The following is a 20,949-nucleotide window of genomic DNA, read 5'->3' on the forward strand; positions in this document are numbered from 1 at the left end:
GAAAGGAGCCAGTTGAGGTGATTCGGGCATCTGACAAGGATGCCTCCTGGGCGCCTCCTGGGTGAGGTGTTCCGGGCATGTCCCACCGGGAGGAGGCCCCGGGGCAGACCCAGGACACGCTGGAGAGATTATATCTCTCGGCTGGCCTGGGAACGCTTTGGTGTTCCCCCGGATAAGCTGGAGGAGGTGGCTGAGGAGAGGGAGGTCTGGGCTTCTCTGCTTAGGCTGCTGCCCCCGCGACCCGGCCTCGGATAAAGCGGATGAAGATGGATGGATGGAGGAATAAAAGGATTAGAAAGAATACAACACACAAGATGATACCAAAGTCTTATAGTGCTTCTGCTGTCAAAACAAAACAAAAATCATGGTGTCACCTCCAAGTGGGGTCGTGTTAACAATCCATTAACATTTACTTTACATCCGTCAACTTAATGATTTATTGGCTTAAAATCCACAAAAAGCATTATAACTTTAAAGATTTTAAAATATCATAACTGACCTGTGACCTTTCCTTCAGGGTCAATAGATTGATCTGAAGGTCCAAGTGATAATGTTATATCAAACTACATCTATGTTTCTTACTGTCATATAGACATACAGGCATTTAATTATATATGGAGATTATAAATATCACGTTACTTTGGACCTCTGTCCTCTTCTTCGAGGTTAAATAAGGTCAAACTTCAATAAAATAAATTCTACTACATTTTTTTTTGTACTGACAACATTTAGGAAATGATACTGTTATATGGGGTAAGTATCACATTATAGTTTGCTTCCAAATATAATTTCACATTTGATCTCTGATCTCACTTTTACATTTCACGTGTGTCTTCTTTTCATTCAAGTTGACCAAAAATGGCTATATCTTTAAAGAAAGTGTTGTCAAGAAAAAAATGATGAACTGCTTTGTTAGTTAGATATATAGTAGTGTAAATTGTAGTGCAATATTAGATCATATGCTCAAGTCTTTCAAATCCATTTGTTTACAAATCAGTACCTATTATCCATTACCTACTCCTAGACAATATTTGTATAATCAAATTATATTTGTCATGCATTTTTTGAAACCTCTTAAAGTACATTTAAAAAGAACAAAGAAAACTAAATTAATTTATTGAAAATACACAATTATTACCTTAAAAATAAATACTGACTAGAGACCAGAGAGTCACCCGGAGATTCTTCTTGTTCCTTTTTGTAAGGCTGTAAATGAAAAGTGATTTTAGTATCCTCTAAGAATCATATTTCACACATACACATGAATGGTTAGTTGCCCAGTGTTTCGAGGGGCAAGCAGAGAGGCCACTGGATTGCAGGATGATCAATGTAACACTGTTAAATTAAAAATAAAAATGGTGCTGTGTTATTTGTACGCAGAAGTAGCCTCCTGGTAGCTCATACTCGGGACCAGACGGTGGCGGTAATTCATCTGAATAAATTCAACAGAAGAAGAAGAACGGCGCGCGGGCGGTGCTTACGTAAGGAGAGGGAAATCCAAAACAGAGCCGACGACACTTCTTCACCGAGAGCTGTGAAGCTGAAATTTCGATTAAGATAGACAGCGATTATCAAGTGGACAGCTGATAAAAAGTAAGGAAACGAGAGTTGCTGTTCACCTGACAAATTGTTATTAGACTTTTTGACGAAGAAGGTGTTTATTTTTCGGCCTTCACATTAGTAAGCAAAGGCGTTAGCTCAGCATCACAAGACTGTCACAAGAAGGCAGCTAACATCAAAAACAAACCACTGTCTCATTGAGCGGTTTGACAATAAATGTTCTACGTTTAAGATTAAATATTTACAAGCGTGTGTGGAGACTGACCCACGAATCCGAGGCATTTAAGTGTAACGCTAATTAGCCAGCTGCCTGTTTTTCAGAATGCAGAGGGCTTCTCGTTTGAAGCGTGAACTTCAAATGCTAAGCACCGAGCCACCCCCTGGGATAACATGCTGGCAGACCGAAGATCAGATAGACGACCTCCGGGCACGTATGTACTACTGTGTCACTGAAACGACTAAAGATATACTTACCAGACACTTTCTTATGTGCATTGTTAGTACCAAGTTGGACCTCTTTGTTGCCTTCAGAACTATCGTAATCTTTAACAGCGGCGGTACCCAGTTAGGTCTCTGCTCCTGTGGCCCGTCTGCTTCTAAATTTGATGCGTTATGCGTTCATCAAGGCTCTTTTGGATTGTTTCCTTCCTATCAGCTCAAACCAGCGTAGCCATTTTCCTCTGACCTCTGAAATCAGTGGGGCATTTTGACCCAGAGATCTCCTCCTGGTCACTGGATATTTTTCATTTTGGACATTTCTCTGTGAATTCTAGAGATGGTTATGTGCAAAATCTCAGTAGATCAGCAGATCCTGAAAGACTCTGACTACCAAAGTCACTTAAATCGGCTTTCCTTCCGATTCTGATGCTCAGTTTGAACTTCAGCAGGTTGCTATGAGCATGTCTATATGCCATAATGCACTGAGTTGATGCCTCGTGATTAGCTGATTATCAGACAGTTGAACAGGTGTACCTAACAAATTGTCAAGATACATTTTCCTATACTATATACTCAGAATATTTCACCTGATTAAAATCACTCTGACATAGCATCCATTTTTCAGTGGATCCTGTCAATAAAATATTTCAAGTACATGACCATATGTTTAACCCCTTTTATGTTCCAGAGATATTGGGTGGATCAGGAACTCCTTATGATGGTGGAGTGTTCTCCTTGGAGGTCAAGATTCCAGAGAGGTACTTCTTCTTTGAGCTTTAACATTGATGGGTTTCTATCTACCAGTTACATGTTCTCACTCCACTCTAGCAGGACTGACATGCTTTTTTTTTTCTCTCTTAGGTACCCATTTGAGCCTCCCAAAATACGATTCTTGACTCCAATCTACCATCCAAACATTGACAATTCAGGACGGATCTGCCATGATGCTCTTAAACTGCCACCAAAGGTTATAAGAGATTTCCAGTACATAAAAACTCTTTATTTCAACACCATTACATGGTGGACACAAGGATATATGTTGCATTTTATACATTTTAGATGTAGTGTTGTCTTTATATTTATTTGATTTTTTTTCAGGGTGCCTGGAAGCCATCTCTAAACATCTCCACAGTCCTCACTTCCATACAGCTACTCATGGCAGAGCCAAATCCAGACGACCCACTGATGGCTGATATAGTGAGTCACACATAGTCTGTTGTCCATCCTATATATCAAACTATCTGTCATACACAATCTGTCTGTGGTGGTTTTATTTTATTTTTTAAAAAACTGTGAGTTACCTATATCATCATGTAACAGTAGCTCTTTATTTAAAAATTCAAAAACAAAAACAGTTTTAAAGACATTGTCTTGACTAAAATACGTAGTTCAGTTTTTAATTGATTCAAATTCATCCCTGGAAATAAAAGGTATCCTAAGTAATTAAAGGCAAGTCCATGAGTGTGGTAAATGCCAAAATGACTTGTTTAGATGCAAGTCAAAAACCCCTTTAACCTAAAACCTGTTGGGTTAGAGAGCAGCTGTGTTCAGTTGTAGTACAGTGAATGATTGTATAACCCAACTTTATATGCACTTTTATTTATCTATTTTTCCCGTAATTTAGTCATCGGAATTCAAATACAACAAACACCTGTTTATGGAGAAGGCCAGGAAGTGGACACAAGAACATGCCATCCAGAAGAATTCTGTAAGTTACTAAGGACTTTCTGTGATTTATGTGCGGTTTAGATTTTCTTTTTAAGAATAGAATAGAATAGAATAGAATAGAATAATTAATCATTTAATATAATTACGCTCCGACTGCTGCTCTATTCTTAGTCACATGATTCCTGTCACTTGCTCCACAACACTGTTAATGTGTTAGTTGTGTGTACTGTTTTATTTGACCCACAAGGTTGTGCTGTGCTCCTGCAATAGAATATTATATGCCAAGTAAATATAACTTGTTTTTCTGCAGTCGCATTAAAGTGAAAATAACCTCCTTGTGTGATTGCACTGAATTTTTTTTGCATTCTGTGATTGAAGGTTGAGGGTGTTGCATGCTCAACCTCTGGACATACCTCCTCAATTGTAAGGTGACTGCACAGATCGCCTAGAGGGAAGCAACTTGTCCAAACAATTCAGATTGACTGTAATCACTCCCAGAAAGATTGGCAAGGTTTTGCAAATATTTGCTCTCTAATCTATAAACACAGAGAGATTGCTAGCATGTGACAGCTGATTTAAATTAGTTAGTCAGTCAGAGCAACTGAACTGGCAATTTTTACTATATAAAAGCAAAGTTGCCAAGCACCTATGGCATTTTGCGGTTAGATTGCTGTCCTGCAGCAATCATGTCTCTTTGTGGAGGAACTTCTGAATTTATGGCAACAGGTGGCAAGAGATTTGGAATTTTGCTACTAATCTTACTACTTAATTATGACAAACATTTTGCATGTAATTACCAGCTTGCCTTCATTCAGCTGCAAAATGGAAGGGGATCAATTTCGTCCCCTTTTTTTTCACGGCTTTGAGGATGGCAGCAAAAGGTTGCTTCAGAGACGGCTTCTTCGAAGCGTTCAAATTGGAGGCAATGAGACTGCAAGGTCATTGCACATGGTTGCAAAAATTTTGGTCGTGATACAGTGTCCAGCCACTGTTTTCCCTACTGTAACTATAGTACAATGGAGTGCATCATGTATATCTGCACTGCTCAGAAAAACTAAAGGAACACTGAAAACAAATCGGGTCTCAATGGGGGGGGGGAAATCTGTAACTAGCCGTGCAACCTCTGGTGGTGTCTAGATATTACTCATGCTACCAGTAGTGACACTGACCCCAGCCAAATGCAAAACTGGTGGAAAAAACTGAGACAACATCATGTCATGAGGGTGCACTACATTTGCCCTTGTAGTGCACCTGTATATAATTTAATTAACAACCCCCTCTGCTACTTACCTTACCAGATCAGTACCCCAGAAGTTTAACTGACTCGATGATTTTCTGGTTTAGGAGGAGTAGGGGTTTTGTTTTGTTTTTTTTAAATGCATTTTTTCCCCCCAGGGTGTTGTGGATGGCAACAAAGAAAATACTCCTGATCAGAAAGCATCAACCCGAAAGAGAGAAGCGCACAGTGTACAGCAGGAAGCAGAAGATCCAGCAAAGAGAACCTGTGTGTAGTTTCCACCTCACTCATGCCTGATAAAACTGACACCTTGTTAGAACTGTGGTATTAATTTTATACAAAGATGTAATACTTGTCTTCCTGTTTTTAAATGTATGTTAATGTATAAAAATGTGGATTGCTGTATGTATAATGTGCGTGCTTGTGTTGTGATATTAAACTTTTATTTTATTAATGTATTTCAGAGAGTGCCTGGACTTCTTGTGTAGTTTGGAGGCGTCTCAGATTTGTAACATAAGCGCATACTTGGAGTGTGTGTAGTATGAAGATGATAATTTTATTCAAAAATATGCTTAACCAGTTGTATACAAAGTATGTACATCCTAAATAGTACATTTGTTTTTACAAGCTAAGGATTTATTTCTTATAATATAAAATTATATAATTGCTGTTTATAAAAAGGGGAGACAAACATCATAAGGCTGTAGTGAGTCAATACCATGCTAGTTCAGAGGTAGTTATATTGTATGTACATAATGCTAGCCTACTCTAAAGTCTGTAAGAAAAATACCTACATCCCATTCAGTCTCTATGACTGCTTGCCTCCTGTTGGATAGAGTTGCTTTTCTTGAGATCAAACCATGTAAACCATATGAAAATATATGTGCGGCCCATTTCCTGTGGCACTTTGCTGCCATATAAAGAGTAGCATTTTTACAACAACCTTTGTATTATACAGTTGCATAGTACAATATGACAATGACATCTGTGGAAGAAAACTGTTAGCTTACACTGGCTGTGCGTGTGTGTGTGATGAGTTCCTTTTTTTTAAACAGACCTTAGCAATAGGATAGAATTTGTATTTAAAAAAAATGGCTCCACCTATAAAAGAACCAAACAACCTGCATCTTCTAAGTTGGATTTTTCATCAGTTTTCAGTATAAACATTTTCAGTATAAACAAAGCTCTATTGGTGCTACCTAAATTCCCCACAGGCGAAATCACTGATTTGTCCAATGCAAATTTTCCATGTGGATTTGAACTATTCCCCATGACTCAGTCCACTGAAATGTGTCTGAAATTGTCCTTTATATAAAAAGTAATGTCATTTCCTTGAATAGTCTTTTCTGTGAAAGGACCTTTTAGTCCCGCTCTCCACTTTCAGAGGCTCTTTGTTTTCTCGTCAGCTTCTCTGTACTCTGTAGTCTCTGTAGTAACAGTTTCAGTGTTGAATGTTCTGAGGAGCTTGAAGACTGTGAACCCAGAGGCGGTCTTTCTGCGGTGAGAAGATGGTCCTTGAATATTCATATGGTGTCCTAGCTTTTCAGACAGCTAGCTTGGAGGCTCATGGGTAAGACTTTGAGGGTGACAGACATGGCAGTGTGTTAGACATCTTGATCCAAACTTTCCAGAAATCACCAGTCACTCACCCTCTCTCTCTCTCTCACTCTGCCACCCTTTCTCTATCTCTGGCAGTGGGAGGGGGTATTTGGCAAGGGATGAGAGGCACAGAGGATGTGGAGGAGCAGTGGGAAAATCTGATTGGATCCTGCCGGGGTTGGAGAGAAGATCCTCCACTGTACGTGGCATCAGTGAGTGACACCTGTGTTGAGGAATCGGAGCAGGAGCTCTTTTCTGTGTCCACGGAAACCAACGAGTCCAAGGTGCGGTCCCGACGGAGCTGTGCACGTGCTTTGGGGCGTGGCCAGAAAAACAGCTGAGAGTGGTCTCTCGTGAAAAGAAGGAAGAGGAGAGGGTTGAGGCAGGCTGGCAAGGGCTGGAGAAGCAGGAGGACTGATTTTAGTACTTCCTCCCCCAGGGAAAGGAGACCAAGAAGGGAACAAAGGGAGAGGAAAGCTACTGGTACATAGAGAAGACCATTGGTGAATATTAGCCAGGCAACATGTTTGACCATAGCGCAGTCCCACAAGCCCTCACACTCTCCTCTGAGTAACTCCCAGTAAAGGCGGATGTGTGAACCTGTTACTATAAGCAAGCACAGGGTGTTCATCATAATGAGGGCCAAGGGAAAGCCCAGGGAGGACGGCAGTCGAGAAGATGGGGGTGGCAGGGGCGAGGGAAGGCAGAAAGGTGAGGACCCATACTCCCCGACTCCTGCCAGTGGGAGAGAAGCAAGCGTGATGGAGAGAACGAGGCAGAACAGTGCACAGGTGCGTACACTCACGAGGGATGGGGACTTCCCATAGGTGCGCGCACACGTCACGCTCACACCACACTGAACTGCTGCAAGAGTTAACAGCAACACACTGGCCTCAGATGCAAACACCCAGACCCATCCTGTCGCCTGACAACCAGGACCCCCCTCCCAGCGGGCTCCGTGGTGACCAAATTCTCCCAGCGTGAGAGCATCCACAAGGGCCAGGGTGCACATACACACACCAGTCAGTAGATTTGAAGCCCCCATGCAAGCCACGGTAAAGCGAAGTGGTGACAGGTAGCCCGATGAGCCAAAGAGAGACAGAAGCAGGATGGAGTTCCCCAGCAGAGACACCAGGGAGATGCACCACAGGCCAACGCGAACTAGCCAGCTGCCCAACAGAGAGTCACAGGGACGGAAAGGACCTGCAATAGCACAAAACAGCAACTCATTAGCTAAAAACGCTGGACTTATGGCTTACTTGCATCATACCCTACAATAAAACTGCTTTGCATTCATTTGCATTACCAGGTGTCGGTGTGCACTGGACGCTGGCCTGTAGTTTGGATTCCTCTATTTCCAGCTGGAACTCCTCCAAATCTGGGTCATCTGAAAGGAAACATTTTTTTTTTTTTAGGGCCAGAATTCAGAATTTCAGTACAACCTTTTTGGTCAAACCTCCACAAGGTCCATGTGTTAAGTATATTGAGAGCTTATTCTGAAAGTGTTTATACACCGTATATCCCATGCAGATTATGCGTGACACTAGCTGCAGGGGGTTGTAATGATATAACATTCTTTTCCACAGACGAAAAATAGATGCTTCTAGAAGATTACTGGTGCTTGGATGAATTTGATTTTCTTGGCATGTTTCTCTAGCAATTAAAGGTAAATAAATTTTAATCAGTGATAAGTCTTGGTTTAATCATCTCTTGTTTTTGTTATTTTTTTTGAATACACCCAGCAATTGTTGATTTTCTGCTTTAATCATGCAGATTTAATGGGTTTAATTTCACCTTCATTTTGGTTTATTTGTGTTTATATTTTATGCTGACCACAGGAATGAAGGAATGGAGGGGTTAGCATGTGTTGGTGTGTTTTTAGGTGCCAGGTCACTGTGGTTTCAGTGAGGATCTGACACGTCCTTAATGGCCCAGTATAGACACTTGGTTGTCAGATTCCCATCTGATATGTTACAAGTCTTTTGACATACTGTGTGTATGTTTTCACAGATACCGTAGGCGTGTGTTGTCTTACAGTGAGTGTCGGTGTGGATGGGGTACATGGCTACAGTCCTCTTGTGCAGGTCTTCATTGGTGCTGCTCTGTTCTGAGTCCCACTGACCGGCTGGCTTGTAGCTATCACAGGAGCCGTACACACAGCATTGGTAGGCATAAGGCATCTCTATCACCCTGTACCAATCAAATGAGAGTAGTGTTGAAAATAAACCAGAAGAAAAACAGGAGCATAATAAGGTGGCAACAAAACTGCAAGTCCTGGCTGATGTTTCTTTCAATGTGAGCTTTATCTACGTTTCTTTTAGATACAATTTAAAACTGTTTCAAAGCAGCTTCAAGTGCTTTTGTTCCTGCTGCTGTTAGGTTGCTTGTATTTACATCAAACCACATTTTGATTGGTGTGTAATCAGTTTGACTGTAGATGGTGGTATTAAAGACTGTAATTTTGTAGGATATATTCTCAAACTATATTGTAGAGGGACTGGGTGTTTTTGCATTATACTGGACACACGTAGCCTTTGTAAACAGAGGGGATGGTAACAACAGACAAAACAAAGCTTCAGTGTATGAAAGCATAACTGAATTTTTAATAATGATAGCAGTCCATCTTTGGGGAAAATGCAGGTGAAGCGTTTAATTATTCATTTATTTTGCTGATGTCCAGATCTGCTGACTTTGGTGTAGATGTCTGCAAAAAAAACCATTTATTTTACCTTTAGTGCTTTTAAAATGTTTCTCTGCCAGAAGTTCTGTTTTGTGCAATGTTCTACAGTGTTACTAACACAGAGCTTTGATCTGCTGCCATCTCCAATCTCTTTAAAAGTTCCTCTTCATTTTTTACTTCATCGCACCTTTCCAGGCCTTCAGGGATCTTTGTTACAAGATTTAACTTGCTGCTAACAAATACTCCATCATTGTTTAAGTTCGGCTCAGGAATGGCTTGCAGGGATACACTGTAATTAGTCAGTTGTCAGAGTTGACAGCTTTCGGTAAATTCACGATATTAATAGAAAATTGCGAGAGGAAGGATAATTTAAGGGTTGGGAAGGGATGCGTTTTCCTCACAGCCACAGGATACACACCTGGGATGCGATCTTTTTTTCTTTTCTTTTTTTTTGGACAAAGCAAAGTACAAGTTTCAGTTGAAGGAAGATCACACAATTAAAGAAAGCACTCAATGATTCTCAATTGAGTGTTTACCTCATATGGGGAAAGTTATCAGGACTGAAGGCCTCATATAATTCTGTGTTCCCCCTCAGCTTGAGATGGGTCAGAGCGCTCAAACCTACAACGGGTATTGAGCTGAGACGGTTTTCAGTCAGGTCCCTAGGGGAAAAATAGAAGGACAGTGAAATAAGAAATGTGCATGTCAAATCAAGCCAAGTTAATGTTTGTAAAATGTGTTTTTATTTCAGATACTGCTGCAGGATGTCCTTGATAAAATGTCCTTGTCTCATAGATTCATTAAACTGTGTAGACAGGACTCTCTATCAGATTGACTCCAGATAATACTTTCTGTCAGATGTATTATCTGCTTGTTTAGCCAGGCAAACTTCAACCAGTCTTCACACAATGAAGTAATTTTATATTGGCATGACTTGAGCTGAGGCTTCTTGCCATGCAGAGATTTTTTTTTTTCAAACAATAAATGGATTTTAATGTTCGCTGCAAACTCTGCCAAAAGTACACAGGTTTTCGGTGGAGCACGCAGCCAAGTATGGAGTGTTTGTGTAAGTGCAAGACTCTCATAAACTGCCCAGGTTTAATTGAGATGCATATATTCTTTATGCTTTTCTCAGAAAGAGGGGAGAACAAGATAAAAGGTAGAGGAGTCTTAGGGAGTTTACTCACAATTTAACCAAGGAGTGAAGCGAAGCAAAGGCATCAGGGTGGATACTCTCGATCATATTCCAGCTCAGATCACTGACAACAGCGAAAAAAGAATCAAAATTATGTCAAAGTGCCTGGAATGACTGCGCACACTTGGCAATGCTGTGTATCACCACTAGATGTCAGTAATAGGTCATAATTCTACAGTCTTGTTTAATCCAACAACCAATGATTTCCTTCCTTTTGGCATGAGAGTCTTTGTGTCATGTTGTGAAACCTCATTATAGCACAGATGATTTGGCTTCTACATATTGTTTCAGTTAAACATGATTAGAGAAACAAAGTTCAAACTATGTGTTATTTCACAAGAAAAAACCTCAATGGTACATGAATTTTAGTTTTGTTTTCATTGTTTTGTCATCTCCTGCTATCCGGTTATTAATAACATATACAGATGGGTGACAAATTAAAAGAACAACCTAAAACTCCAACACTCATAGCGAGGACATCTGGTGACTCTGTTGCAGTGTTCAGGGCATTTGCTGGGATGGTTTTGGAGTCCTAGAAGCAAGTCTTGCATCTCAGCAGCTATATAGAAATGCCAGAGGGAAATTTTTCTGGTACTATGTATATAATTTATATATATGTTTTGCAGACTTTGCCAGCTGGAAGTTATACATCTACAACAATCTTTGCTGTTGCAGAATTCTCCCAAAGATTTCAGTTCAGGATACAACCATGTCTCTATAATATGGTGTTTCTATTTGGGTCCACGTTTTGGGAATGGGCACAGGACATTAACACAGTTGTCCTGGGAGATATGTGATGAAATCATTCTATCTTGAAGGTTGTAATCTTTACTAATGCCCATGTCTCTGGGGTACAAAAGGTCACTGAGCAGTTAGAGTATTATGAAAATGATATGTATCATGTTCATGGTAACCATATCTCAAACAAAATAAGAGATTTTGGACTGACGTGGGCCCTTTAGATAGTGCTCCTGAGCACCATCATCACGAGCATAATGAGGGACTATGCTTTGTTGCATCATTTTTTGTTTTTCTCTCCTTTGATTTGTCACCAGTCTTCATATTTTTCAGTTTACTATCCTTACCCGAAGGTTGTGGCTATTTATAAAAACCACAAATTTCAAAATATATCACGTGCAACTTGTGACTAAAACAAAGTAAAGGTTGACTCACAGTGCTCTTAGAGAGGCGAGCTGCTGGAAGGTGCTTGACTCGATCCTTCTGATTTGATTATGCTGCAACCCTCTGTTAGGAAAATGATATAGGATTATATGTAACCAAAGCACTATGTGCAGAGGTAAACTGAGAAAACTGCTGCCTTTGATACAGTAAGTGTGTGACTGTCTCGGGGGTCGAAAAACTCACATCTCTTGCAGTGCAGAGCAGTGGTAAAAGCTGGGCAGATCCTCTATCTGGTTGTAAGAAAGCTCCCTGCAATAGTACACAAACACAGTACACAGTGACCAGCTGTGGATTTATGGTGTGGGAAATTATGGTCAGCTCTGTGAGGAAGGCAACACGGCAGGACAATAATTTTCTATATTGACTGGATTTCACAGAGATGTGATTGTGCGAGTTCATGCTTTTTTTTTGAAGGGGGGGGGGGTACAAGTATCCGCAATTGAGTTGTGTGTATCAGATTTTGTACCTCTAACTTTTCCCCTTGGTGTGTATCTACTCACAGCACTCTGAGGCGAGGCAGCTGCTCACACAGATCCAGAGGGAGAGCTGAGAGACCAGCCCGAGTCAGCGTTCTATAGGGGAAGAAAAAAAAAGAAGAGGATCTTCTGATCATTGTTGAAGTGCAAGCAAGCGAAAGGATCCTCCAGTCCAGCGAGTGTAACTTGGTGAGACAGGCAGCTGTGTAGGTTCGCCAAACCTGTCAATGGCTGACATAACTGCCTACTCTTCCCTGCTTCCCCTAAAGTCTAAACACACACATTTCCATCTATTTCCTTCAGTTTCTTTCCTGCCCGGTCTTATCTTTCTTGGCTCTTTGTCTCTCTTGTATGTGGATTCTGAATTGTAATTTTGAACATCAACGTGTTTTAACAATTTTTTTTACTGTACATTTTAAATGCTTGCTCAGTGAAATTATATATTGTGGGTTTGTGGTGGTAGTGGTGAGTGTTTGTGTGTGTCTGTGTGGGTGGGAGGGACGGGTAGGTGCAAAGGGTACAAAGACTCACAAAATTTCCAGGCTGGTGGTTCCTTTCAGATCGGGAAACTCTCGAATCTGGGTTGCCCCGTTAAGGGAGCTACAGTCAAACAAGGAAAAAAGTGTCAGACGACTGTCTTTTTCTTTGTTTCTCTCACTCCCCCTTTTTTTTTTCACTTACACACACACACACACACACTCGCGCGTGTACACAGACCTTGTCTAACAGCTCATTTCATCCATCAAACTTTTTCTCCAACATCAACACAGGCTGCTTTGGCTGTCTCACTAGACATCATAAGTCACACCATTCAACATGTTCTTACAACACACTCTCTCTTACCACATCAGCACACAGCACAGCAATACGCTAACACAACATCATTCAGTAGGCCATTACACATGTCCACTCAACCCTCACTGCAAAGGACAGAAGATGATTTACACAGTGTTTGGGCTAACTCACTGGAAAGGTTCCTACTGACCGCATACTTACAGTGTGTGCAGCTTAGGTAAGAACTGGAAAGCGGATTTCCCCACAAACTGGATGGGGTTTTCATAGAAATGACTGCAACAAAAAGAGAGGAAAAACACAATCACGTCAAGCCCCGGAGAATAATTTGTTTTTGTAAATGGCATGATGGTGATGAAATTTCAGTTGTGCTTTTATCTAATATGTGCAGATAGCAGCATTAAAGCTCACATGGTTTGGAGTTGAGGGTTTCCCACAAAAGCCCTCTCAGGGATGGCTTTGATATTGTTGTTATGGAAGCCGCTGCAAATATAAAAAAAAGACAATATTAGTCAAGTTCTATGTAAATATGTTTCTGATTATTTTAATAATCATTATTATTATTTATTTTGGTGTCTGTGTGTGTATGTTTGTGTTTGGAGGAGGGACAGAGTGTGTTTGCGATTGAGAAGTAAGTCATATGTTCTCATCTTGCACCTGCCATTGCACAGCTGAAAAGCATTTTTGGATACATGAGATGTAAACACGCACACATACGCTGTATCTGTGACACATAGGCGCGCTGCAGAACATCTGCTGAAGCGGAGGGAAAACATAGCTTGTGTGTGTGCATGTGCGCCTGTGTGTACGTGCAGGCAAGCGGCTGCGTGGGTGTGTAGCCAGCACCTGCTTGGGGTGAGAGAGATTGTATCCGAGTGCCACATTAAAATCACTTAACGGGATTACTCGGGATAACGCAACCATGATAGTCATGTCGGGCAGGTGTGTTTTTCGTGTTTGCGTGTGTGTCTGTGTGTGTGTACTCACAGTTCCTGAAGTTTGCTCAGTGTCCTGATGGCCACAGGGAACTCCTGCAGATCATTGTAGTTTAAATCCCTGTGAGACAACCAGTAAGATAAACAGTCATTATAAAACAGCATGTTAACACATGTAGTCCCAGTCATGATGGAAACCATCCATACTGTATGTGGTCTTATATGTTTAGGTGTGTGAGAAATTTTGTCTGAGTATATGTGTGTGTCGCTGTTAAAAGATTTTAGGGCCAGTGCACTGAACTATCCTTTAGTTATGTAGTAGCCTTAGACTGGTGGTGGGCAGGGCTTCACGTAACACACTGTTTCTTCTTCACTCCTCTCTAAACTCCGCTGCTTTCTTCTCTTTCCTCTCACCCCCAACTACTCTTGGAAGAAGTCTACCCCTTCCTTGGTATTTCCTGTTAAAAGGGAGTTTTTCCTTCCTGCTGTCACCAAGTGTTTGCTCATAGGGGTTGTCAGATTGTTGGGGTTTTCTTTTTTCTACAGTATAAAGCACCTTGAGGTGACTCTCATTGTGATTTGGCACTATGTAGATAAAACTGAACTGAATTGAGCGCCATTACCTCTTTCTTAGGGAGTAAAAAAATTCAACCAATTCTATCGTTAATTCTAAGATGTACTGTATGAAAAATGTGTTGGTGAGATGGAAAAAAGATGTGGCCACTATCTAACATTCCAGCAATTGATCTCACAAACAAGTTTGCAGACCTTATCTCAGTTCTCCACCATCTCCACGGCATGTGTCAGATTGAGAGTAGAGTAATGGCCTAACTATGTGATGAAGTAGATCCCTAAATTACCCAAAGCATTTTTATATTCTTTAAAACTGTGCTTTCACTTTGATGCATATCAGACTATTAGTGTATCAAATATTGGCAAAGTGTAGTTTTAGATTTGGGTGTGACCCTTGACCCTTTACCGCTCTGTCTTGATTATTCAGGGTTTTGCCTCATCAGTTTTTCACACTCAAAAAGATAAGCATAGTTGCGCTTGACACAGTTCCTAGACAAAAGCTTTTACTGTATTTCCATTCTTTACACAAGTATGCACGTTAGAGCCCTTCTGTGCATGGGAAAAATGTAGTGTACATGTGACTGCATGTATACGAGTATGTACTTTGGTGTATTAAAATGTATGCCAGGGCATGTGTGCACTTAAGAGCCTCCTTTGAAGATTTCCAGCCATCAAGATCAAAGGATATCCTAAAGTCCTATTCAACTGGATTTGTTTTTATTCTATTCAAGTAGCCAAATACCTTTGATGAGAACTTTGAGAGATATATGTATGTATTTCCAGCGAGTGTTGTGAAATGTTTGTCTGCCGGTGTCTGTTCTGTCTTGTTTGCATATGCTGTTGCATTTTCCAGCAGGCCTCTGGACGGCTCCTCGTAGTAATGATTTTATAATACACACTAGGGGTTGGGGAGGGTGGCGGCGATACAGATGGTCTCTCGTATTTCTCATAAGCAAAGCCGCTGTGAGAGATTAACCCATCATACCAGTGCAATCCCCACGTCAATGACACCTGTCATCTTATCCCGCTGAGTCATCTATCTCTCCCCCACCACTGACAGTCCAAACACTTTAACACGCACTATTCTGGTCCAGAGAGCTCCATCCCTCTTTTTCACAATCTCCAGTTTCCCTTCATCCCCTTAACCATTCCTCCTCCGCCTTACGCCGTGTTTCCTCACATTTCCCAGAACTGATAATGACTTTCAAGTTGAGCGTAAAGCTGTATTATTGCACAGGCAGACAGTACTCGCTTATGTGCGCACACACATGCATGTGCCCAGACACTCATAAAAAAAAGAAAGCCGTGCTTTTTTTTTTTTTTTAACACTTCAACAGGTTGTTAAGCAGCATGCCAGACAAAGTGTTTTCATCAGACCACCATGAATTTTGCAGGAGACACTATTTCTTTTCTCTCCCCACCTCTTTCATAAAGCTGTGTCAGTTTTCTGCGGTTTCCATATTGGTGTGTGGTTAGGAGGTAGTAATTGAGGCTACGGCACGTACTCGCGAAAACTCTCTCCTGCAGTCTTTACTTGACCTTAACTCTGGCTAGCAACTGCTCATTCAAAACACCGCTGATGATGCTTTAAAGTAATCAAAAAGGACTTTTTTATCTTCACATTCCTGTCACTCATTTGTTGGTTGTGGTTTTGAGAAACGTTCAGGCACTTCATGAAATTACCGGGACATTAATCATTATTATGACTTTACAATTTAGCACTACACTTCATTATTCTTTGGCGCACTTGTTTCATATGATTTGTAAAAACACCATTTTTTTTTTTTCAGGTGTTCCAAGTAACACCAACCAGCTTTACACACATACAAGCACACCTACACACTCACACACAACAATCAAGGCTTTAGTGAGGCACATAATGTGAGTCTTTTGGTTGTGTTACCTCCTTCAGGTTATATTTAGGGAGTTTTTCAAATATCTTGGGTTATACTAAGGCAATGTGATTGCTGTAAACACTACTATAGCAAATGAATGTTGATACTTGCTGATGCTTTGTAATCAAAAAGCCTGCAGTGGTGATTTTGGAAACAAGGAGGTGCTCATTTAGGCCAAAGAAATGCATTCCCTTCAGTGTGCGTGCATGCGTGCGTGCGTGTCAGACTGTTAAAACGTTCTTTGTTATTTTTAATACTGTCCAACAGTGTGTGTGCGAGCACGGCTGTGTGTTTCAGTGAGAATGCATGAATGTTGGATACTCACAGTGTCTCCAGACTGTTTAAACCTTCAAAACATCTCGAGCCCATGCTCCTGATGTGGTTGTTATGGAGATGCCTGGAAAAAGGACACAGACATTTTTCAAAAAATTTGAAATTAATTTCATGAAAAACAATTCCACAGTATGTCGAAACATTCCTTTCAGCTCACCGGAGCAGAAATAACGCACAATGAGATGCAACTTACAGTACGACAAGGGCGGAGAGGTTGGTAAATGCGTAATCTGGGATGTGTGTGATTCGGTTGAGCGCCAGCGTCATGGCCTGCAGGGAGGGCAGAGAGTCAAGGGCCATCACTGGGATCTCTGTTAGGGAGTTGTCATCCAGCCACAGGTGTCTAAGGGAGCGGACACCTCTAAAGGCCTCAGCCGGAACCACAGACAACAGGTTCGCGTCAAGACGCCTGCAGGGTGAGAGGAACTGAGCTTAACGAGATAATCACCAAGTCTGAGTACAGTATTTTTGCTCATGTGGATGCGTATCTGCGCTTCTGTGCGCATTAGTGGTTGTGTGTCATGGCACTGAAACGGTTTGGCTTACAGGAAGGTTATTATGAGAGTTACACGTCCTTTATTCTGCTTCTTTCATCTTTACTGCAGCTTCTTAGAAGTTTCCCATTATGATTTATTCCCATACTAAATGAGCCACGTGAAGCTTCACCAGCACAGACATGTGTGAAATGTAAGATGAGAAAATGACAGTCGCAAAAATGTGGAAATGATTGTGGTGAGTCTTTTATATTTGTGCTCTTTTTGTTGTGACACTCCCTGAGTGTCAGGAAAAGGTAGAAGACAGAAGGAAGCATTTTCAGCTTCTTTATTTTTTTCCCAGTTTAGTCTAGCTGTTGCAGCCTCTGAAATTTCCACCAATCAAACGCAAATGCGACTTCTTACAGCCAATGAATTTATGACAGCAAACACACAGACAGACACACACGCACACACACGCTGCCACATGTGCACTTTCATCTTTTCAACTCTAAAAAAAAAACCTAACAAACCTTTGTTCCCTTCTCCCCTCTGTGCTCTGAACCCACAGGCCATGAGTGTGGACACGCCGTCCGTGTACATTTACGCACACACACACACACGTGCACACACTGCCGATCATGATGAATGATCCCCTCAGGGCGGAGCTGACAAGGAGAGACCACTTCCTCCTGCTATTCTTCTTTCTTTGGCCCTTCACACTCACTCATTCATTCATTTCCCTTTCCCTCCCTCCGGCCTCTCTCGCGCTCACATTTTGTTTCTTATATCTTCATTGACGCACTCCCCAGCTGCTTTGAATCCCTTTTGCATCTCAGTCCTTAATTCTTGTTCATCTTTCAAACATCCCCTCCTTATCAATCTTCTGCCGAGGTTCTTTGATTCCTGCGCTCCAGTTCTCCTCGCCCCCTCGGAGGTTTTACCAAACAAAAAGCATCTTCAAAGTGAAATCTGAACTTGAACTCTGAACTCTGGGCTTGTCTGCCTGGGGGAATTTTCCATCAGGAGAGCAACTGTATACACTGGCAGATGCTCACACACACAGAGGCACCTACCACCATATATGTAAATACTTCTGAATGTGTTTTGAGCGCACATTTCTTTTTTTTCTTTTTGCAGCGCTAAACATTTGCCCTTGTGCACCCTGTATCCTGCAACTGTGGACATTGTTTGTCCCTGACCCAAATCACAGGATGAAAGCTACAGAAGGCCTTTCTGCTTTCTCTGGGTTGTTCTCCAGGGTAAAATAATAACTCGTCCTTTTGAGTGGACCTGCCAGGTCTGGTGAAGGTCCAGACAGAACCAGGAATGTTCCACAAAAGCTAATAAAGCAGACTATTTCCTGTCCATCACATCAAAGTCTGACGTATGATTACCAGAGTACGAAGCAGAGACAGAAAGAGAAAAATCCTTTAAATGATCCTGGAGCTCTGGGGTACTGCTTCTGCTTGTTCAATTCTCCAGATGGCCAAAATTTTATACAACCAGGATCTTTGGTGAAGGGGGGCTGTTTTACTGCCATGTAGTCCTAAACCTGGTTACACTGATTTAAATCTGCCTGTGAAACTCACGAGTGTTGATAAGGCTACACTACTTAACCCTTTGGTAAGGACCCAAAACACATCTGTCTGCTTATGATGGCACCGAATTAAGCAACAGCATTCACACTGTGTGCTGTAATTATCCTGTTCCAAGTGGCGAGGCAAATTTCTTGAATCAATCTCGCTGCTGAGAACAGAATTGCTGTTTAAGATTAAGTCATGATTTATTTTGGATGAAAGCCTCCTTTAATACATTCATACCAATTTGAAATCCATGTGCTGACTCTTTCTTTTTACCTGGTGTGTTTTATGTCAGTGAGAGGCGCCGACAAGCTTCACTCTCCAAAGCCTTTCCAGTAATCTTTCTGTGCTCAGCTTATCATTACTGTAATGACAAGGTGCGTCTCTATACACTGGATCTGTTTGTGTACTCTGTGTGTGTGCGAGTGTGTGTGCATGTGTGTTCTTCATTACTTGTGACAATTTCTATCTGCTAAAAGAAAAAAATCTGTGAAGACCACACGCTTGTTCTCGTACACATGCAGACAAATAGACAAAAAGACACACAGACATCATCATGACAGCAATTTGTTAATTCAGACAAGAGCAATCTGCACTGATGTGTCTGCCAGAACAAAATGTGTGAGTGTGTGTGGGTGTGTGTGGGTGTGCATGCTGGCTGGGTGACTGTACTGAAGGGGTGCAGGCCTGCTTAATACCAGACAGGGGAAACGTTGTAGGTGGTAGAGGAGTTACACATGCACGCCCCTCCTGTGTTACAACCCCAGCAATTTGGGTGTGTGTATTTGTGTATGTGTGTGTGTGTCTTTCCGATGAAGGAAAAGGCTTTATGGATATTTGCAAGGAATTAATAATTTGGAAAGTGGAGACGTGTAGTACATGTGCAGGGCAATGTTCGAAGAGTGGGGTACCGGTGTGGAATTGCAGATGAGGTGGTCCACACATGCACACACATGCATGCACACTGATACACACATACACTGACCCCGCAGATTAGACAATTAGGCCACCAAACACTCTCATTAGCCAGGGGGATAGCGGTGTGGGTGGTGGGAGAAGAACAGGGGAGTAGGAGTAGAGGAGGAAGAGAGGGGGAACTGATGGAAAATGGGGTTGTTTCACAGCTCATTGGAGATGCTCTCCCTGGCCTGCAGTGTCTGCTGTTTCCCTCATGGCTTCCAGATGCTACCATGGACTGCACTGACACAATCAGGCTGTGACTTCTTCCATTAGGCAGTACAGCAGCACTGAGCGCACAACTATTGCAGCCAGCATTTGGATATGGTCATTTGTCAGCAGTGCTCCTATACCTGCATTGCAGTTATTAGTGAGATGCGTATGTGGCCAGGGGATGTTTCATTCACTGCTGGATGAGTAGACGAGTACAATGTGTATATGTATAAGAGGGAGACTCACAAGGACAGGAGGTTGGGTAGGTCCCAAGGAGCATCATCAGGAAGTCTCTCCAGCTGGTTGTTCTGTAGCATCCTGCAAGGCACACATATATTACACAGCTATAGGTATCATGTCTATACTTGATGAAGTTTTTGTACTAAATGTGTGTGCACATAAGTGAGCGAGAGTGAGAGTGCAACGGGCAGGACAAAAAAATTTCATAGTGAGGGAAATCTGACACAAGAAGGAAAGGGCCAGTGAAAGCTTGAAGAGAAGCAGAGAATGAAGGGTAGAGCAAAAGAGAAAGAGAACCTCCCTGGGTGGGCTGCTGATGTCATTCTCAAAAGATTGGAGCAAAAATGGGGAGGAAGTGGGGAGCAAACAATAGACCTCTCTCTTTACTCACCCTCCCTTGCTTTTTCTATCTATCTCACACTATTTCTTCAGTTTTATTGTGACAAGTCTACTTAAACAGGCTCATAAAGCCTCCAGTGTGTCACATAGAATCACCTTCACCAGGAGGTCAAGGTGCCACGGTAGTCTGTCTCTGTGAATGCTTCGTGTCTTGTGTGATAGTAATCTTATATCGTATTTCTACCGTTGAGAAGTGCTTCTTTTTTTTCTCCCCCGCAAGTATGACATAAATTTGATGCCACTAGTGCCGAGTATAATGAAAACATTTCCTTGCACATGTGTGTTTATTTATTTAGCTGTAAATGAAGGATGAAACATAGCGCATGTAATAGCATAGTTTTTCACATTTATTTATATAACTTTTCTGGGTTTTTTTAATATATTTTCCTGTTTCAAAGAATTTCCCAGTGGGGAGAATTGCTGTTCAACCTCCGCGAGTGTGGTGTGCCTGTGAGAGTCAGCAGGGATCTTGTGGTTAACCTAGACAAGGTCAGCAGTATTTTCATGTCTAACACAGGGAG

The 20,949-nt window shown here is 41.7% G+C and overlaps 2 protein-coding genes across 2 annotated transcripts in view; one reads left to right on the plus strand and one right to left on the minus strand.

Annotated features, from left to right (window-relative positions):
- The first annotated feature begins 1,433 nt into the window (after window positions 1-1,433).
- Window positions 1,434-5,361, plus strand: ube2t (ubiquitin-conjugating enzyme E2T (putative)). The gene is made up of 7 exons (XM_003448202.5): window positions 1,434-1,593; window positions 1,882-1,991; window positions 2,687-2,756; window positions 2,860-2,965; window positions 3,097-3,195; window positions 3,623-3,706; window positions 5,062-5,361. Exons 2-7 carry the CDS (start codon window positions 1,883-1,885, stop codon window positions 5,176-5,178), a joined length of 585 nt encoding a protein of 194 aa, XP_003448250.1. The 5' UTR covers window positions 1,434-1,593; window position 1,882; the 3' UTR covers window positions 5,179-5,361.
- lgr6 (leucine-rich repeat containing G protein-coupled receptor 6) overlaps window positions 5,062-20,949 on the minus strand; it is a 40,540-nt gene continuing 24,652 nt past the window's right edge. The window contains exons 4-18 of the mRNA XM_003448273.5: window positions 20,036-20,107; window positions 16,757-16,972; window positions 16,556-16,627; window positions 13,815-13,883; window positions 13,239-13,310; window positions 13,032-13,103; window positions 12,567-12,635; window positions 12,060-12,131; window positions 11,743-11,808; window positions 11,551-11,622; window positions 10,370-10,441; window positions 9,719-9,844; window positions 8,538-8,692; window positions 7,809-7,889; window positions 5,062-7,705 (exon numbers count right to left, since the gene is read on the minus strand). Of these exons, the coding sequence (XP_003448321.2) occupies window positions 6,567-7,705; window positions 7,809-7,889; window positions 8,538-8,692; window positions 9,719-9,844; window positions 10,370-10,441; window positions 11,551-11,622; window positions 11,743-11,808; window positions 12,060-12,131; window positions 12,567-12,635; window positions 13,032-13,103; window positions 13,239-13,310; window positions 13,815-13,883; window positions 16,556-16,627; window positions 16,757-16,972; window positions 20,036-20,107 (2,425 nt within the window). The 3' untranslated portion in view covers window positions 5,062-6,566. The remainder of the gene's footprint in view (window positions 7,706-7,808; window positions 7,890-8,537; window positions 8,693-9,718; window positions 9,845-10,369; window positions 10,442-11,550; window positions 11,623-11,742; window positions 11,809-12,059; window positions 12,132-12,566; window positions 12,636-13,031; window positions 13,104-13,238; window positions 13,311-13,814; window positions 13,884-16,555; window positions 16,628-16,756; window positions 16,973-20,035; window positions 20,108-20,949) is intronic.

This window comes from Oreochromis niloticus, linkage group LG20 (genome assembly GCF_001858045.2).
Source record: "Oreochromis niloticus isolate F11D_XX linkage group LG20, O_niloticus_UMD_NMBU, whole genome shotgun sequence".
NCBI lineage: Eukaryota > Metazoa > Chordata > Actinopteri > Cichliformes > Cichlidae > Oreochromis > Oreochromis niloticus.